General features: G+C 37.7%; 1 protein-coding gene across 1 annotated transcript in view; it reads right to left on the bottom strand.

Moving 5' to 3' along the window:
• TPRG1 (tumor protein p63 regulated 1) overlaps positions 1–18,188 on the bottom strand; it is a 220,360-nt gene that overhangs the window by 10,305 nt on the left and 191,867 nt on the right. The window contains exon 5 of the mRNA XM_079766616.1: positions 3,992–4,145. Within this exon, the coding sequence (XP_079622742.1) occupies positions 3,992–4,145 (154 nt within the window). The remainder of the gene's footprint in view (positions 1–3,991; positions 4,146–18,188) is intronic.

The following is an 18,188-nucleotide window of genomic DNA, read 5'->3' as shown; positions in this document are numbered from 1 at the left end:
CTTCTACCTTAGTTTAAACACACATACCTATAGGATGAGGAAAAAGTAGGTTTATAGTTGTGAGTACTCAAAATAGTTTATTCCTGTATTTATTATTTATTAAATATTGTATTATTTTCCATATTAACAATTATAAACTTGCTTTGACCCTACCCTGTATTTTTTAAGCTATATAAATTATGGTGGCAAATATATAAGATTAAACTACAGCTCAATTGAATTATCCTGTGTCTAAGAACACTCCTTGTACCTTTATGTGCCTCCACTCCTCTTCATTTGATACAAACTTCTGTTTAAGTCAATTAGTATTCATTTAAAAGTCTTTGCATTTTTATATGCCTCCTCTATTAAGCAATGAATTCCACAAAGGGAAGAATCTTATCTCATTGATTTTTGTATTCTTAACAATAATCACAATGCCTGTGCTTTGTAGGTGTGAGAAAATAATCGTTGAATAAAGAGAACCTAGAAGAAAAGATTCTGAGTAAAAGTAAATTTGGATTTTTAAGAATAATAAGTTATTCCATTAGAATGTAAATACCTTAAAAAAATTACTGCATGTAACTCAGCTCTTTATGATTCCCTTTCCTGTGCCATAGTAGTTTTTTTCTTCTTCATTATTTTAGCTATTTGATTTAGTAAGGCAATTTCCCTCATATTCTTCTACTTTTTACTGTTTCATTCATAAGGAAAATGGAAAAATTAGTTTATATTATCCTTTTAATATCTTATGTTATGCCAAAATATTCATATAAAAGGTATTCTATATCCCCAGAATTATCTTTATCTTATTTATTCTTTTATGTTAAGATAATTGGGTCTTAATCAAAGCCAGTCTTGGAAAATGTCCTAAACATTAATATTGTGACATAAAAACCAACAACAAAAGAAAAACTAAAATTCTAAGAACTGGATCAGAATACTCATCATCACACATCCCAGATGGAGATCACTTGTTTTACTACAGAGTTGGGAGTTGGGTGGTCTTTAAATTAAGAAATGGCTTGGCAAAAGAGAGAACCAGACTGTTGCCAAGAATTAAAAAAAAAAGAGTTTTGGAAGAATAATGAAGAAAAGCCTTAAAAGCAACGCACCTAACAGATCCACAAAGTAGTTAGGTCGACTGAAAACCAACAAACCAACTAGCCAATCATTCCTTATGCTCAAGCCCACGCATGTAGGGGACTGTGCATGCATGCATACATACACACACACACACACACACACACACACACACACACACACACACACTACTGTTCTTACTTCTATCCAACAAGAGCTATATCAACATCAAATTTCCCTTTTAGCTTTGGCGAATAGAAAGGCCTGAGGAAAATTTAATGTTCCAGTTTACTAATTACATTCATGGGTATTTGGGAAATAATTATTCTATGCTCCTCTCAATATTTTAGTTTTAAACTTACTTCTTATATTATTTGATTGTGATTATACATTAACAGAATAAAACAAAGCACTAACAGGAATTAGAGTAATGCAGTGGCATTTCTCTATAGTTAATAGAGCTTGTTTTTTAATTCCTCACCCAAAATTTCTTCTACCAAAGGACACTCAAAGAATAAGTACTTGATGCACAAAGTATGAGGAATAAAAGAAGACTTGGTCCAGGAAGTGATGAATATAATAACAAAGGCTATTGCTGTTATTTATTTATTAAGTTGGTATTTATTTTGACATACAATAAAATTACAATTACTATTCATTCAAAAATATATATTATTTTAATGGCTAGACCTAGATTCCCTTTAAAGGTAGGGAATGGCTTTGGAAAGTTACATTATTAAGTTCTTGAGTTGGAATAGCTAGTGTTAAAAAAGAAACAGTTAGCCCTAGCTGGTTTGGCTCAGTGGCTAGAGCATCAGACCACACACTGAAGAGTCCAGGGTTCAATTCTAGTCAAGGACACGTCCCTCATTTGCAGGTTAGATCAGGCCCTGGCAGGGGCATGCATGAGGAGCAATGTGTCTCTCTCACATCGATGTCTTTCTCTCTCTTTGTCCCTCCCTCTGCATTCCACTCTCTTTAAAAATCAATGGGAAAATATCCTTGGGTGAGGGTTTACAAAAAGAAACAGTTAAACTACTCTATGCTGTTAATAAGAAAAAATAAAACAAGATTTGGGGGTGTGGCAAGAGCAAGATAGAGAGAAGAGGAAAGAGGATTATGGAGCAATTCATTAGGGTGTTATTATTCATAAAGTCTTTTAAAAATATGGATATCTGATATTCCATTTGAAGTTTGGAGCATTATAATGATGTAAACTCCCACACTCTCTCCCTGATGCCCTCAGTGAGTCTACTTTCATATAAATGTCTTTGCATAAGTGCTATGTTGTTCTTATTGGTTTTCATTTTGTTTTGTTTTGTTGATGTTGGGTGGTATAGAGTCAGGCTAGAGAATTCTGTTGATGCTTGGGTTGAGGTATTGAAATAGTATTATAGCAGAAAGAGTAGAAACATTATCCATACAATGAACTAATTTAGTGCCTGCAATAGCTTGGAGCCAGAATAAACCTAAAACCATAAATCCCTGAGGATGATTGTCTAAATCTGGAGAGGACCATTGACTTTTCCTGAGAGCAGAATGAAATTCAATCTACTTAAAGGATGCTAAAGACCCCATCCAGTCTCTAATCACATACATTTTGCCTCACATCCTTTTTAGGATAGGGGACATCAATTTAAAATATTTGTTTTTGATATACATATAAACTTGTTTGAATAAGTGGGTTTAAAATAATGCAAGAAATGCAATGGGTACCATCCATCCACAGAAGACTTTACATGCAGGTTGTCATGTTCTGAATTTATATAAAATGAGTTGTGATATTTAAAGTGAATGCCAGCACATGAAGGTAAACATAGAAAGGACAGGGAAGGCAAGAATGTCTAGGCAAATAATAAACTTGTATGTGTCTATCTGGTTTTGTTGAAAATGTAAAGCTTAATCTTCACTGCATGCATAGTTCCAATTGTTTTATTTATAGTATTTTAGCTTATGTTTCCCTGGGAAGAAAGAAAGAATAGTAACAGTGATTCTACCTGCCACCAATAAATTTATAATCTACTTGGTGAGATGAGATTTACAGACATAAAATACTGTGAATTGCTTTACAGCTTGTAGAACATTTTTTTACACATTATCTCATTTAACCTTACAATGATCCAATGATTTTGGGAAGAAGGTCAGTGTTCATTATTGCCACTTAGAGATAAGACAACCAAAGTGCAGAGAAAAAACTGATTTAAATATGACTACAGAAGCATACTTCATACTGCACACTATCCACACTCCTCTGAATAAAATAATTAGAATTATGTATAGAATATTATATGCACCCTATGGGTAATAAGCATAGTTAGACAAACACAACTATTGCAATTTTTAAACAATATTACACTATGATTTTCTGCTAAGAAATTAGCAAGACAGAAATAGCATGGTATAGATAATATAAATGTTATATATTTTTAAAATATATAAAACAGCTCCATTTACTAAAAAACTTATATAAACCTCTTTGAGTTTTTACCTATATAAACCTCAGGTAATCTTACCTAATAATAGACAAACATGTAAATTGACTGTACCTCCGATACACCACCAGCCAATCAGGAGTGATATGAAAATTAACCCAACAAAGATGGCAGTTAATGTGTATACACAGGCACCAAGTGAAGAGGGCGTTCTGCTCCACCCCTGTCTCTCAGGGCCTCTGGGCAGCGTGGGAAGGCGGGGCTGGAGCGGAAAGAGGCAGCTCCCAGAGCAGAAAGAGGTGGCTCCCGGGCCTGAGTGGAAAGGGGCTGGGCCAGAGTGGAAAGGCGGTGCCGGCAGCCAGGGAAAGGAAAGCCCATTCTAGCATGAATCTTCATGCATCGGGCTACTAGTATCTTATCTTATTTATTTTTTTACTGTACATACTTTAGAAACACAAAACTGTAGCAACAAAGCTAACCCAAGAGTGAATTCCTACCTTGCAAATTTCAAGGAACTGTTCACTGGTATATCTCATAGGATGCTCAGTGAAGGTAGCATAAGGCACCTCAGTGGACCATGGGTTCCAACGGGACAATAGAGACTGCTGCTCCAGACTCCCCCAGTAGATCCTAAGGCCTTCTCCTTGTCTCCTACAAAAAAAAAAAAAAAGGAAAAAAAAAGGAGTTTCCCTTTAAATTAGCCATTCCATTAGATTAAAACAAAAAATAAAGGGTGGAAAAAGGTTGTACTATCTCAGTCAGCCTTTATATTGTTGCTGAGATAAGTGACTTAACTATCAAACAGTTGAATTGTTCCAAAAATATAGAAGAATAAAAGGATGAATTTGCTTTCATACATGATGAGTTCAAAGTATGGTTGAGAATTCTATGTGGAAATGCCTGGTTGGACAGATGTCAGGGATGGACATTTGAACACTGACCTCATACCAACATGTTAAGACTTAAAAGAGAAAGGAAGAAGGAAGAGTTAAGGTAGTGGGACAGAAACTGAAACAGTGAAGGTGGGAGATGATTTCAAAGAAAAAAAGTAATGGCAAAGATTTCCACAGAGCCATAAATATAAACAAGAACTGAGAGGGAAAAAATGGGGACTTCCCAAATATAAAGATATATATGAGCTATAAGAAGCAAAATATCAGTAATAAACATGTCAAAGCTCGCAGGGACATTGTCCCTCTCCTTTTCCACCAAATTCACAATTCTAGCTCACAGTATACAGGAGGCAGCCAGTCTCTGATATAGCCCAGGCCTAGTCATCTAGTAATCCCAAGTGCAGAGCAATAAAAAGCCATCTTGGGAGTGGTGGGAAGAAAGTTGTGGCAGGGGTGTATGGCCAAAATGATTGACAAATTTGTAATTTCTGTGGCCTCTACCTTTCCATATGCCCATCAGAGTTCATGGTTTCTTCATTCAATCTACTTAAAGGATGCTAAAGACCCCATCCAGTCTCTAATCACATACATTTTGCCTCACATCCTTTTTAGGATAGGGGACATCGATTTAAAATATTTGTTTTTGATATACATATAAACTTGTTTGAATATGGTTTGTGGTTTTAGGCATCTCTGATTGCAAAGAGATTCCTAGAGGTTAAGCCAAGCTCAGGAGCTTGGCATTGAACAAGCTAAGTTATCTGTAATTCTAAACAGCCCCATGGAATATCTCAGAGGTCTTGTTTCTTCTAGAAATTAAATCCTGGGATCTAGAATGAAAAACTGGATCTTAATTGTGGCCCCTTCACAAATCTGTGACTTCCTGTATTAAGAAAGAATTCCTTTGGGAATGCTATTGTGGTTTCTGAATATTTATTCATGTAGAGATGTGTATAAACACCATCTCACACATAAACATATAGCATTCTTCGTTCAATTGCCTGGTTCTTCAGCTGCTTCTTACAAAAGGGAAGTTAGAAGAGAGCCTGGCACATTCTGCTGTCTAGTTTTCAGATTTTTGGTGATTTGAAAGCTGACACCAACCTTTTCTTATACTTACTTCTTTGCCCAGAAAGCAAAGCAAAGGAAAAGAAAAAGGAAGATGAAGAAGGAAAAAAAAAGAAAAATATTGTACGTACCTCTAAAGTTCCCTTCCTAACCCCTCACCTTCTCAGGTGCCATACTGACTTTTATCATCCCCCTTGTATTTCCCTTCATTTGTTTCCTCTTGCCTGGTAATAAACCCAAAGCTCAGTGAATATCCTATACATGCTGGTTAATGGAATATTCTGGCTTGAGTCCATTAAAACAACTTGCACAATGTAATTATTTACTGCTTCATATGTTAATTTATGTACTGGGTGCAATTTTGCTTTTATCCAAAAGGGATGAAAATCTGCCAAGATAGCTTATCTAATAAGTACACTTTGTATTCCTTCACCTTAGGGAAACCCCTTAAGCATGAAACTCATGAGAGACCCTATTTCTAAAAAGACAATCAATTTGAGTATGGCAATGACCTTTTTTAGAGATGTAGCATACTTACAAACATGTAAGTTCAGCCAACCTTCTCACCTGAGCTCCAGAGGTGAGAGATGGAAAGATAAATCTAGAACTAAATAGTCTTTTCAAAGGTAAAACTAAGGTGTTACTTCTTAGAAAAGCCACCGTACTATGAAAATCTATCATCTCCTCTTCTGACAAATGTCAGTAGGGCAATTGTGGTGAATATGATATCTTTATGACCAGGAATGCTTTATTAAAGAATTACTTGTGCTTACCATGAGGGAAGTCATGTAAGATAGAGTAAAAAGTTCAGTGAACAGGATGGCAGGTAGTCCAGTGTTAGAGTCTTGTTCTTGACACTTAATGCTGTGTAACCATGGGAAAGCTTATTTCTTTTTCTGAATCTGTTTCCCCATATGTTCTTTAGAGTGTCTCCATATGGTGACATTCTAAGGCTTCACTAACTCTGGGTGAACAATGTAGATAGCTATGGACATGATGCTACTAGCATTCACAAAGTCAAGGATATTGGATCCATAAGAAGCCGCTGAGTTATGGCTTCTTCAATTTAGAGGCATCAAATTAGCCCTCCCTTCCCCAGCAGAACATATCCTCTACTGCAAAGACTACATCAAGTGTTGTCTCATGACTCCTAGGCAACTTTAGCATCTACCACGTTATTTCACAAACATGTAAAAACAACAATCAGCCAGTATAGAGGAATAGTAGTTTAAGGCTTATAAACTATAGAATGTCAGAACTAGAAAGGCTCTTGGAAGCGATAACGCAGTCTCTTTTTTCTGGAGATGGGAAAACTGAGACTCTGAAAGGACCAGGGCTTTTCCCAAAGCATCACTATATACAGGCCTAGTTGGTGAGAGCCATAGTTTCCTAAAACCTTGTTTAGGTGTATTTTCACCATTCTGGGCTGTAGTTACTAAATACATTCCAAGTTAAGGTTCTGCCATTACACAACATAGCTTTGTTTCCAATTAGACACAGAGTTAGAAGAATTGCCCTAAGGAGCCTGCCATCTTTTGTGGGCAAAAAGCCTGCTCAGGAATTCTAGTTAAAGGTCAGGAAGAAAATCTCTATCTCAAATGGAACCGTAGATTTTTATATATATTCAATATTACCAATTCTGAGATTGTAGGAAAACAAGGTATTACTAGAAATAAGAGGGGAATTACAAAAACTTTATGTCATCAGGGTAAGAAGACTGTATATCTCTCACTGAGCTATTATGGTTAAATTTTCAAAGTGGGGGTACAATCCCAGGTATAGAATGTGTCAAAATTTAAGCAAAGAAAGATTTGGTAGCTTTCTTCTCAAAATCACACTCTGAGTATAAACCATGGATTTCACTAGCTCTTTGTCTTTGAGCATTTCACACCAACTTTCTGATCTTTAGATAGCAGTAATTTCATAAGAAGCAAGAGGATAACTAATAAAAATGGTTAGTATTATGTAAGGCACTGTCCAACTAGCAAATATTGAGTGGTAGTATGTATTATAAAGCATATTGTGTACTGTTAGAGACTTTATATTTTTTAAATGGTATTTAACCATCATAACAATTTTTTAAAGCTTCTTTTGTAGAAATAGGTGAAGTTAATAGGAAATAAGATAAAGACTTTAACCAAGTGTCATCAGATCATCGAGTCAAGAACTACTAGTGGAATAAAATAAAAAGGGGGAAGAGAAACAGCATTATCCCTACATTACTGGTCCAAAGTTCATGTACCCCATGCTTTAAAGGCTAACCTCAAAATGTCAGAGTTTGGAGTAAGAAAAGGCTTATTTATTGAGACAGCATCAATTGAGAAAATGGGAGATTTAGTGGTGCCTCAAATCCATCTTAAGAAAGTACAGAGTTCAGGCTTCTTTTATGTCAAGGGGAAAGCAAATGGAAGGGGAAAGAGTTGATTGATGACTGTAGATATCTGGGTGCCAGCAGGGGTTCAAGAAAGATTGCGTTTAGTTTGTTGACCCTGGTTGGTGTAGAGGTATGGTCAAGAGGTACCTGCAAATCTTTGATAAACAATACATATTTCCTTTATCTCCTTGGGAGAGACACTTTCTGGTAAGGGGTTATTTTTGTAAAACTCAAGCAGCAAGCACAGTCCCCCCAATGATTAGCAGTTCTTCATGCAAGAAGTTATTTACCTGAAGGCCATGGGAGTAAAGCAGGTTTGAACAAGATGGAGTCAGAGAGGTTGAACATTTCACTCTCTTCCAATTATAACCTATTTGTTCCCACTTTCTAAACGCAAGGAAACCAACTGTATTTGGCCTCCATTCCCACTTCTTACTCTTCACTTTCAGTAAACATCCAAATCTCACAGAATGTTATAGAAGTAGAGGAAGGGGTCTATAAAGACAAATCAGAACTTGATGGAAGAAGGGGGTTTATAATAGATATTTTTAGTATCCTAGGCTTCTGATGGGTTTGGAACAGCCTAGGGACATGGAGAGAATATAAACACATTCTGCAAATCTTAATGTATGACTCTCTGCCAGCCTCTTTTGGATTCTTGTCATGGACAAGTTGGAAGGCCCCTTAGAGGTGTGTTTCCAATTCTTTCATTTTATAGATATATAAACTGAAGACCAGAATTTTCACAGATCAGAGTTCTTCTTTTAGTCACATTAATTATATATTCTACTTAGTGACTACGACTTAGAATTCTACTCAAATACAATTGTTGGCAGGGTGGAAGGCCTAAGCAATTACTACTTAAATCATCATAACATCCCAAAGACGATTTGCCTTTTTCACCAAAAATAAATAAATAAATAAATAAATAAATAAATAAATAAATAGGAAGGCATGTTGAAAAGATAAGGTTTACACAGAAGAAACTATCACAGAAGTGCTGAAGAACCAATCATGAAAAATAAATGCAGTTAACAGAGAGAGGAGCTGTAAGTTGAACAGAGGTGAGACTTTCTTCAATAACAAGCTTTGTAATACAAGAAATTATTTCTATCAGGAAAGACTCCTCTCCTTGAAGTATTTTTTAGCTGAACTAGAAAAATATGACAGCTAGTCACCAGTCTGGGTTAATTTGCTCATTCCACACATTCTTCTTTCTTTGGAGAGAAGCCACACATCCTTTTTCATAGCACAATATAGCCAACTTCCTTCCCTTTGACTTTCTACTCTTGGCCTTCACAGATACTGGGCTGAGGTACTAAACTACCCATTAGAAGAACTGAATGAAGAGCCCAGGCTTCTCTGGAGGAAAAATGGCAGCTTCCATTATTGCCTCCGTCAGCGGCCCCCTCCTTTCTACACATCTCAAATCTCAAAGCTCCACCACAGAATTAAAAACATAGCTCAAGGCCCCAAAGCAAGATTTATGAGGAAGCACAGACATTAACTCTTGCTCTAAATGCAGGGCGTGTGCTTGTAAGTATGGGTGAGCAAACAGAGGGGAGGCGGTGCAGGAGGAGGGCGGGCAGGGAAGGGGAGACAGCAGTTCAGAACAGCACAATATATTTTCTTAATGTCTCCTTTCAGGCTGTATTGTTGAAAGGTGGGCCTTCTAGGCCCATGAAATGTTAGTCCCTTGCTTATTTAATCTGTACAAAAGCGGGGACTGAGTTGGCACCCTGGAAGGGATTCAATGCTCCTTTGCTCATTGAATGACCTCAGACAAAATATTTTCCATGACAGGAACCCAAAAGACGCTGGCACAGAGTCAGACAATAAGATTTGCAGAATGTGTTTACATTCTCTCCATGTCCCCAGGCTGTTCCAAGCCCATCAGCAGGTGCTGCCTTTATCTGTTCTCTTTGCTCACCTGGCTCCCTCCCAGAAGTTTCCAGGGCCTTGGGCTCAGTGAGATTAACCGTTTACTGACATGAGTAACCAAGAAATTCTATGGGTATATTACTTGAGGGAAAGGTAAGTGATTAAGTAAACCTTGATCATCAGTGATCATAAAGAGAGAATCCAGGGGCATTTGGTGCCATGGTAAGACTCTTGAGTAACAGTGAGAAGGTGTGAGTTCAATGGCTACATTTGCTACTAGCTTGATGCATAATTTGAACCATTTACTTATCTCTGGGTTCTTGCAGTTCATCAGTAAAACCAGGTAGTTAAATTAGATCACCTCTAAGGTCCTTTTCTATCCCAATAAATTAATGTCTGTGGTGAAAGACCAAAATAATGTTTTATTATACTGGTTATACCTAAAGCCTTAGGATAACTTAATGAATATGGGAAATTCTCAGAGGGTGGCTGACTTTATTATTTTCTCCTAGAAGAATAAATAACTTAAAGAATAAAAGACCGAGGGTTAAGCCAAAAGCAAAATGCAGAAAAAGTGGGGGTGGAAAATTATGAAAAGGATTATAGAAAACAATATGAATGTATAGGAGACCTGAGGGCTGGTTAACAAAGGGGGCATTTAGCGGCATTGCTGGTGGATGTTGCTCAGAGTAGAGGTCTGGAGCAGGACTGTGTCTGCAATGATGGGAGAGAAAGGAGAGATCGAGCACCAGTTACAAATATCAAAGAAAATCTGGCAATAGGAAAAAAGTTGTCTGAAGAAAAGTAACAGTAAGCCTATTGCTCTTTGCCAGTTCACTTACACTAGCACTAAACCTGTGTGGAAATCATACAAACGGATTGAGAGAAATACACTAGGATACAATATTGATACAATAAGATTACTTTTGTTTTAAACATTCTTGCTTTCTGTAATAAGCATGTATTATTTTGACATGGAAACGATAAACCATATATTTAAGGTATTATAATCCATCATAATCTTAGCAGTGTGCTAAGACCTCCACATTTGTTATCTCCTGTCTTTACCATAAACACATGTCTTAGATTTATAGTCTCTGTTTTATAGATGAGGAAACCAAGGTCTGAAGCGAAGAAGTAGTAAGTGGTGGAGCTGGGATTAAGATTTAGGTCTCTCCGGTTCCATAGCCCCTCCTAATTCTCTCATACCCTGTGGATGGACAGGACAAGGAAGAAAAGGAACATTTATACCAACCACTTGTCTGTTTCCCAGTGAGCCTATGTAGAGACAACAATTCCAAAGTTCACATTTGTATTTGTAGTCTCTCTCTTCACCTGAACTAATTTACCCTCTGCCTTTCTCCATAGTGCTGATCCAAGAGCTCAGAAACCTTTGTGGCTTCCAGTTGCTTATAAAACTCAGAAGCTTTCCTGGCCTGACATTCCAGGCTTTTCATGTGCAGTTCTAGCATTCACTTCCAATATTCAAAACCATGACTCCTCAGGGCTCCAAACAAACAACTCAATTTGCTGAGCCTGTCTGACAGCATTAGTGATAATTTCCCCAACAAGAAATAATTCTGTATACTTGTTATATATCACCAAATGAACAGTGAGTTGATCAAGAATAGGGTTCACGTCTAAATCATATTAATTTCCCCCACAATATCTATTTTGTAGTACATGGTCAAACAATTTTCCCAGGTTCTTTACTATAAAAAATAAAGTCAAACAAAACAAAATAACTCAGTCCTCAGACCAGATTTATCTGGCTACTGCATTTGTATTTTCATTAGTCTACATTTCTGAATTGCACTGTTTACAACTGAGCTCTTAAAATGTTTGTTTGAGGGAGATGGGGAATCCTTGATCAACTTTGAGGTGTGCACGAGATTTTTAGAGAAACACCCAGGACAGTGGAGCTGTACTTTTGCCTGCAGGATGTCTGTAGTTCTGCTCTGAAAGCATTGTGCTGAAGATGTTCGCCTAACAGGTCTACATCAGGGCCCTTCAGTGCCAAGAAGCAGCTACGTGTAGAGAGAAGAGGGCAGCTCTTGCAAAGCTACCAGGGAAAATGTCACACTACAAAGGAAACAATTTTGAGGCAACTCCCTCTATTATCAATTAGGATATTTGGCAAACCATATTGGCCTAGAATTTGTGCAAGTTTTAATGTCCTCTCTTAAAAGGAAGTTATTTTTAAGCGTTCCAAATAACCAAGTCTCAACAGGCAGAGAGTAACTGAGTTTTAAAAAAGAGAAAGAAAGAAAAAAAGCTTCTGAGAAAAACATTTTTCTGAATCTCAGCTCTTTCTATTTCTTCTCAAGGGAGACTGAGAGTAGAAGGTCTGAAATACATACATGGACAATTAGAGAGACCAGTTACCACAAACATTTAGCCCAACTCTCTATGGTTCGTTGGTAAACAGCCTGAGCTGCCCAGAAAGGCAAAGGGCATAGAGGGCTCTCTGATTGACAGAGCAAGAACCCAGCTATTTTCTCCTAATATTCCCCTTGGGTCATACTCCTAAGACTGTGATCATTTTGCTTTCTCTACTTTGGAAAAATTTTAAATGAAAAAAATTCAAAAGATAAAACATGATGCACATTTTTCTCTTTATGTTTTATGAAAGCATTTTCTGGGGAAATTTATTTATGTATTTCATATAATACATTATGTGGACAAGCAAAAATTTCCATCTAACTTCCACACACAGATGTAGTCTACAAACTAACATCATTTTCGCTCTTGGCCATAATCTGTGTGGGCATTCAGTGTTCAGCAAGATTGCATGTTCAGTGATCCTCTCCATCTCTGCCCAAAGTGGTTATATTCTACCTATCACAAGCAAAATTCAGACAACAAAAAACCATATTATTTTTCGGGCACTTGGATATAATGAAAGAAGCAATAGAGTTTAGAGGATGCAGACCTGGGTTCAAACCTCAGTGCCTTTATTTACTACATGATCTTGAGGAAGGCACTTTAACCCTCATAGTCTGTTTCCTCATTTGCAAAATGGAGGTAAGGATGCCTAATTAGAGGAACTATTGTAGGACTGTATGCAGAGTGCCTGGTGCCTCTCATCAGAGGTTTAAAGCAGAGCTCTGAAAATAAATCATAAGAGAAGAAATTTCTGAATTATCTTGCATTCCTGCTAGTTTCTTTTGCATTCACCCAAAACTGCCAAATCATAAATTTGGTGGAATGGTGAGGAGGTGGGGGACACAAAGAAAGAAGTTGGTGTGAAATACTAAACTATGTACAAAGTTAAGATATTCCAAACATTTCCTGAAATGCTACTAATTTACCTGCATTCCACCGTATATTTACTTTGGGGTAAGTGAGCTAGAGTTTACTTGGGGATATTTTGATTTATCTTCATGTTGCAATAGTACTGTTTTGCATACATATGAGCTTGGACTTTTATGATTACATTTTTAAGATTTGCTTCAACTGCAGAGCTTTCTATTTCTACCTAGGTCCAGAGCAATAGTAAAGATAGAGACCTAGGATCCTCCCTCTTATTTCACAGTTCTAGTGCTCAGTTCCTTAGTGGGACAGCTTTGTATACATAAGTGAGAACAAGCAGCCCACATCTGCAAGTTCCATCTATAGGTCTACTCTCCAAATGGTAACTTCTTGGTCACCCTTCAGGCCTAAGTGTATGTCCATTGGCATCATGGCATGCTCTTGGAAGGACAGGGACTGAAAGCAAAAACAAGGCCACTTGGACAGAGAAGTCTAGGGTCTCAGGTAACCAGAGGGTGGACTAGAACAGTGCAAAACTTTATGTGTATTTGAATTACCTGGGATAATTATTTAAAATCAGATTCTGATTCAGTTGGTGGAGTGGGTCCTGAGGTTCTGGACTCTGTACTTCTAACAAGAAATCAGATGAGTCTGCCACTGGTCCTATTAACAAGTAGCCTGGAAAAGGGCATGGACTGTGGTTGTGCACATGCCTTGGCCCTGAGGGATCCTCACCTGTGGGGATGGACATAGTTAGATAAGGATCAAAGCAGGCTTGTCTACATTGTGAGCCTAAGACAGGGGTCTTGGTTGCTGAGTGGAAGGCACAATGGTTTGTACCTGCTTCGAGGTAGGAAGCTAGGAAAAGAGGGTTCTATCAGGACAATTAAAGGAAAAATCCAAAGGATTCAATTCAAACAGTTTTTCTACTATATGGTTGAATTACCAAAAAGCAGTTACCAAGAAAATTTATTTTTTATTAAGAAAATATAGACTGTTAAGTTTGATTAAAATTATTCAAATGTTTGCAGTGATAATTTTTTATCATAGAATATCTCTTTCTATCTCTTTCTCTCTCTTTATTCAAACAACAACAACAAACACCTAGTTTCTCCAACCATTCCTCAATGGACTAGGTTAAAGCCCCTGAAAAGCCAGGTTATCATCTTCTGAATATGTTCCAGTTTTCCAATGTCCTCATTGGAAAAGAAAACAACACTCCAGCAGTCCCAATCACTGTGGAATATGCCGTGTAAACACCCTTCTTCCTTCCAGAGGATGCATATCTGCTAATTTACCCCAAAACACTAGTTGTATTGATGACTTACCACACTGCTGAGTCACCTGGAGTTTACTTGCATATACAGTTTCTAATTTCTAAGTCTTTTTCACTCCTCTCACTGCTTGAATACATTGTGAGGAGTTGATTTTCCAATTGATTTTTGAAGAGAAAAGATATGAAAAATGTAGCTAAGTGTTAAATTCCACCTTTGGCACCTGATCTTTCATAAAGAAGTGTTTGATCAGAAACTATAAGGCAGGAGAATAAAAAATAAATAAAACAACCACACCCTCCTGATGCCTTTTTTAGGCTAAATGCTCAAGGCAAAAACAATTAAATGTGTTATATCCTGGTAAGACAGGCATTAAATTACCAGCTCATCTTAAAATGTGTCCATTTTAGAAATAGTTTCTGAGTCAAGGGAGAGAGAGCCCAAGCATATAATAAATAAATGAATGGATAAATAGATAATAGATAGATAGATAGATAGATAGATAATCTCCTATCCTGACCAAAGCTTAAGAAATTGCTTATGCAAAAAAAATTTTTAAAAATATATATATATATATATATATATATATGCATATATATATATGCATATATATAATCTATACTAATAAAAGGGTAATATGCTAATTAGACTGAATGTCTTCTGGACATCCTTCTGGACAAAGCCAAAGTGGCGGGGGCCAAGGCAGAGGTGGTTAGGGGAGAGCAGTTAGGGGTGATCAGGCAGGCAGGCAGGTGAGCAGTTAGGAACCAGAAGTCCCAGATTTCGAGAGGGATGTCCCTGATTGGAAAGGGTGCAGGCCGAGCTGAGGGACTCCCCACTCCATGCACAAATTTCGTGCACCAGGCCTCTAGTCTAAAAATAAAACCAAATAAATTATCTTTCCACAACATAATTAAGAGGTGGCAGAACACTTCTGTGTCTGGCAAAATTAATTCTATTTGCGTTATAAGATTATCCAAAAGGCTGTAAGAGCTAGATTTTGAACATGGTCTTTAATTAATCCTGTACCATGCTTAGTACAGCAGTGTTCACCCTTGGGAACTTTTGATCATTATAATTAAAATTTGTACTTATATACAATCCTCTGAAGATGCTTTGGGTACAACTTCAGTCTCCTTCTACCATATCACCATACATTTCTATAGAGAGTGAGAAGAAATTCCTCTGTATTTCAAATTCTACCAGGAAATAATAAGTGTTCAAAAAAAGTAGTAGGAGAAAACCACAAAAAGAGAAGCTATAATTACAGAGAGGGAGACTCCATTTCTGACTCAAGGATCAGTGAATCCTGAAAGAAGTGGCAATTGGAACATAAAAGTATAATAAGAAGTGCACATTCAAAGATTAAAAGTAAGGTTATTCCAAATAGAAGGACATAATACAAAGGCATGCATCTGAGTGTGGGAAAGTATTGGAGTGCCTCTATATCTCATCCTAAATGAGGTAGATACTGAATATTATCCTTGAGCTTAAAGTCTTTAACTAGTTCCTTTCCACTCTAGAATGAGGAACACATTTTTCCCCACCTCTCCGTGTGTGTGTGTGTGTGTGTGTGTGTGTGTGTGTGTGTGTTGAGTGATTGGAGGTGGCCTAGAAAAGGGAGCATTCATATATGCATGGAAGCACACAGTTTGCATATAGCAAACTCTCTCTGATAATTTATGGCCCAGTATGATAAAAAATGTAGCTGCTATGTATTAATAGATACTTTGTATGCATTATCTAAATATCTATATCATATAGCAAGCTTCCAAAGCAGATATCATTTTCTATATTTATGAGGAAATGGAAACCAAACTATTCAAAGAGCCTATTTAACAGTAGTGAAGTATTCTCTTTGGTTTGGTTGACCTCAAGGCCTATATATTCCTTTCTGTGATACACAGTCCACTCTCATGTCTCCAAAGGATTTAGAGGCTAGTAGTATGTTTTTCCCAGCCAAACTCCTTACAAAAGTTTTGTAGGGTACGAGTATTTCAATCATGGTAGCTTATCATTCTAATTATGCCTTTGTTCATTCTCTTACCCCAAAGAAGCAAAGTGGGCTCCAAGAACAAATTTTACTATCATATATGGTGATATTATGCGATCAATATGATTATTACATAATTTAGAACTGGTTCTAAGAAAGAACTTGGTTTTTCTTTTTCTTTTTTCCCTCACCTATAATATCTTAAATATCACTGCAGAGGTAGCACAGTATCTAAATACTGGATTTTAAGTCTGCTTTACTTTGCTCATTGTCTAAAAACTTAAACTCCAGTCTTCAAAACCAGCAGTCAGTCCCCCAGGCACAGAATCATCTGGTAGGAAGGTTAAACTGGTAAAGAGACATGTATTAGATATCCAGCCACCTTTTTATTCTTATAACTTCATATAGTAGTTCCATAAAAAATTATAAAGAATTGTACAGAAAATGCTGAATGTTTCTGTGTGACTTAAGCCTACTACACAAGGAAGAAGTCAGCAAAAAGGTTGACTTCCTCAATAAGTAGATTGGGGTCAAGTAATAGAAGATATTGAAAACTAGGCTAAAGAGTTTATCCTTATCCTATAAGGGATTATCCTATAAACAATTGGGGGCTGAGGAAAACTTTTAATAAGAGGAGAAATATGGACTTGACTACAGCTTTGAATTAAGAAGCTTAAGTGATCAGAACTTGAAGGGCAGGATGGATTTGGGAAAGTATAAAATAAGGGAGACTAGTGAAGAGCCTCTATATGGAGAATGAGGTAGACTTCAGAATCAAAGACAATAGTACCTTGACCTCAAGTTGTAAACATCCTTGAAAAACTGTTTAGTAAATTCTTGTTTAGTAAATCCTTCTCTCAACTATTCTAGTCCTGAGGTTTGTATCCTGAGGTTTGTATCCTCAGTGAGTGAGAAGACCGGAATTCCCTTAACCAGAGCAGTCTATGTAGGTCTGGGAGGGAGATGAGCTTATTCCTGGACTTGCTGAGTTTGAGGAGTCTGAGGCATAGCAAACCATCCTGGATGTTTCTTTGTTCCTCTTCCTGCCACATTTTTCCCCACCTCCCCTCTAGCAAACCCTCTCCAGGAGTGAATGAACTCTTTAATTGTCCACACCCCAGAGCAGGAGGAAAGAAGAAAGTGGCTGGCTCCCACAGGGTCATTGCCTCCAGTGCCCTTAGAAGTATGTGAAGGTGGAGGTGGAAGTGGAGGGCATACCATCCAAACAGACAAGGCCTCCAACTCTGTAGACACTGAGAGCCAAGCAAAGGACATTGCCAGAGGAGGCCAATGTCCCCTCATTTATAACCTGGGGAATAACAAAACAGATAGGGGTGTGTGGGAACCATGCCAGAGTTGCCAGATAGCCAAGGCTAGAGTGTGGAGGCCTTGTTGATAGTACACCAGATAGCCAAGGCCACTCTGAACATGGGAATTTTAATCAGGGTGCCCAAGCACTATGCACAGCTGCAAGGCCACAGAAATCTCACCTTACACTGTGCCCTTCTATAACCCAAATATGATGTCACTGTTGGCTAGAGTCCTCTTTTGTCTAAGTGGTATAATATATGTTGTTAACCAGCCAGTATACTGGAGACAGGAGAGAGGCTGGGGAGAAAAGGCAGGCTCAGAGGATGTAGCTACTATGTGTCCAGGAAAGGCTGGAGAGATTGGGGAAGCTGCCGAGGCAGAGAGTTCAGGTGCCGCTACTATGTGAGGTGGTGAGTCTAGGGGCAGCGTGTGGCTGCACAGATAATAGCTGTGGGTACAGAGACTAATGCTGCTTTTGTGGGAAAGATGTATTTGTTCACCAGTCGGTGTGTGGCTGCCTGTATAGAACTTTGCTGTGAAGAACTGTTTTGTCTGATGGCTATATGGCTACTGGTTTCTATAATACAGACTCATTCTTATACACCCATGTTCATGGCTTCTCCATCTAAGACTGGGCATCCAAGAAGG

The sequence above is a fragment of the Cnephaeus nilssonii genome, assembly GCF_951640355.1.
Source record: "Cnephaeus nilssonii genome assembly, chromosome: 3".
Taxonomy (NCBI): domain Eukaryota; kingdom Metazoa; phylum Chordata; class Mammalia; order Chiroptera; family Vespertilionidae; genus Cnephaeus; species Cnephaeus nilssonii.
The sequence above is the reverse complement of the archived record's forward strand: the minus strand, read 5'-3'. Positions and strand labels throughout refer to the sequence as shown.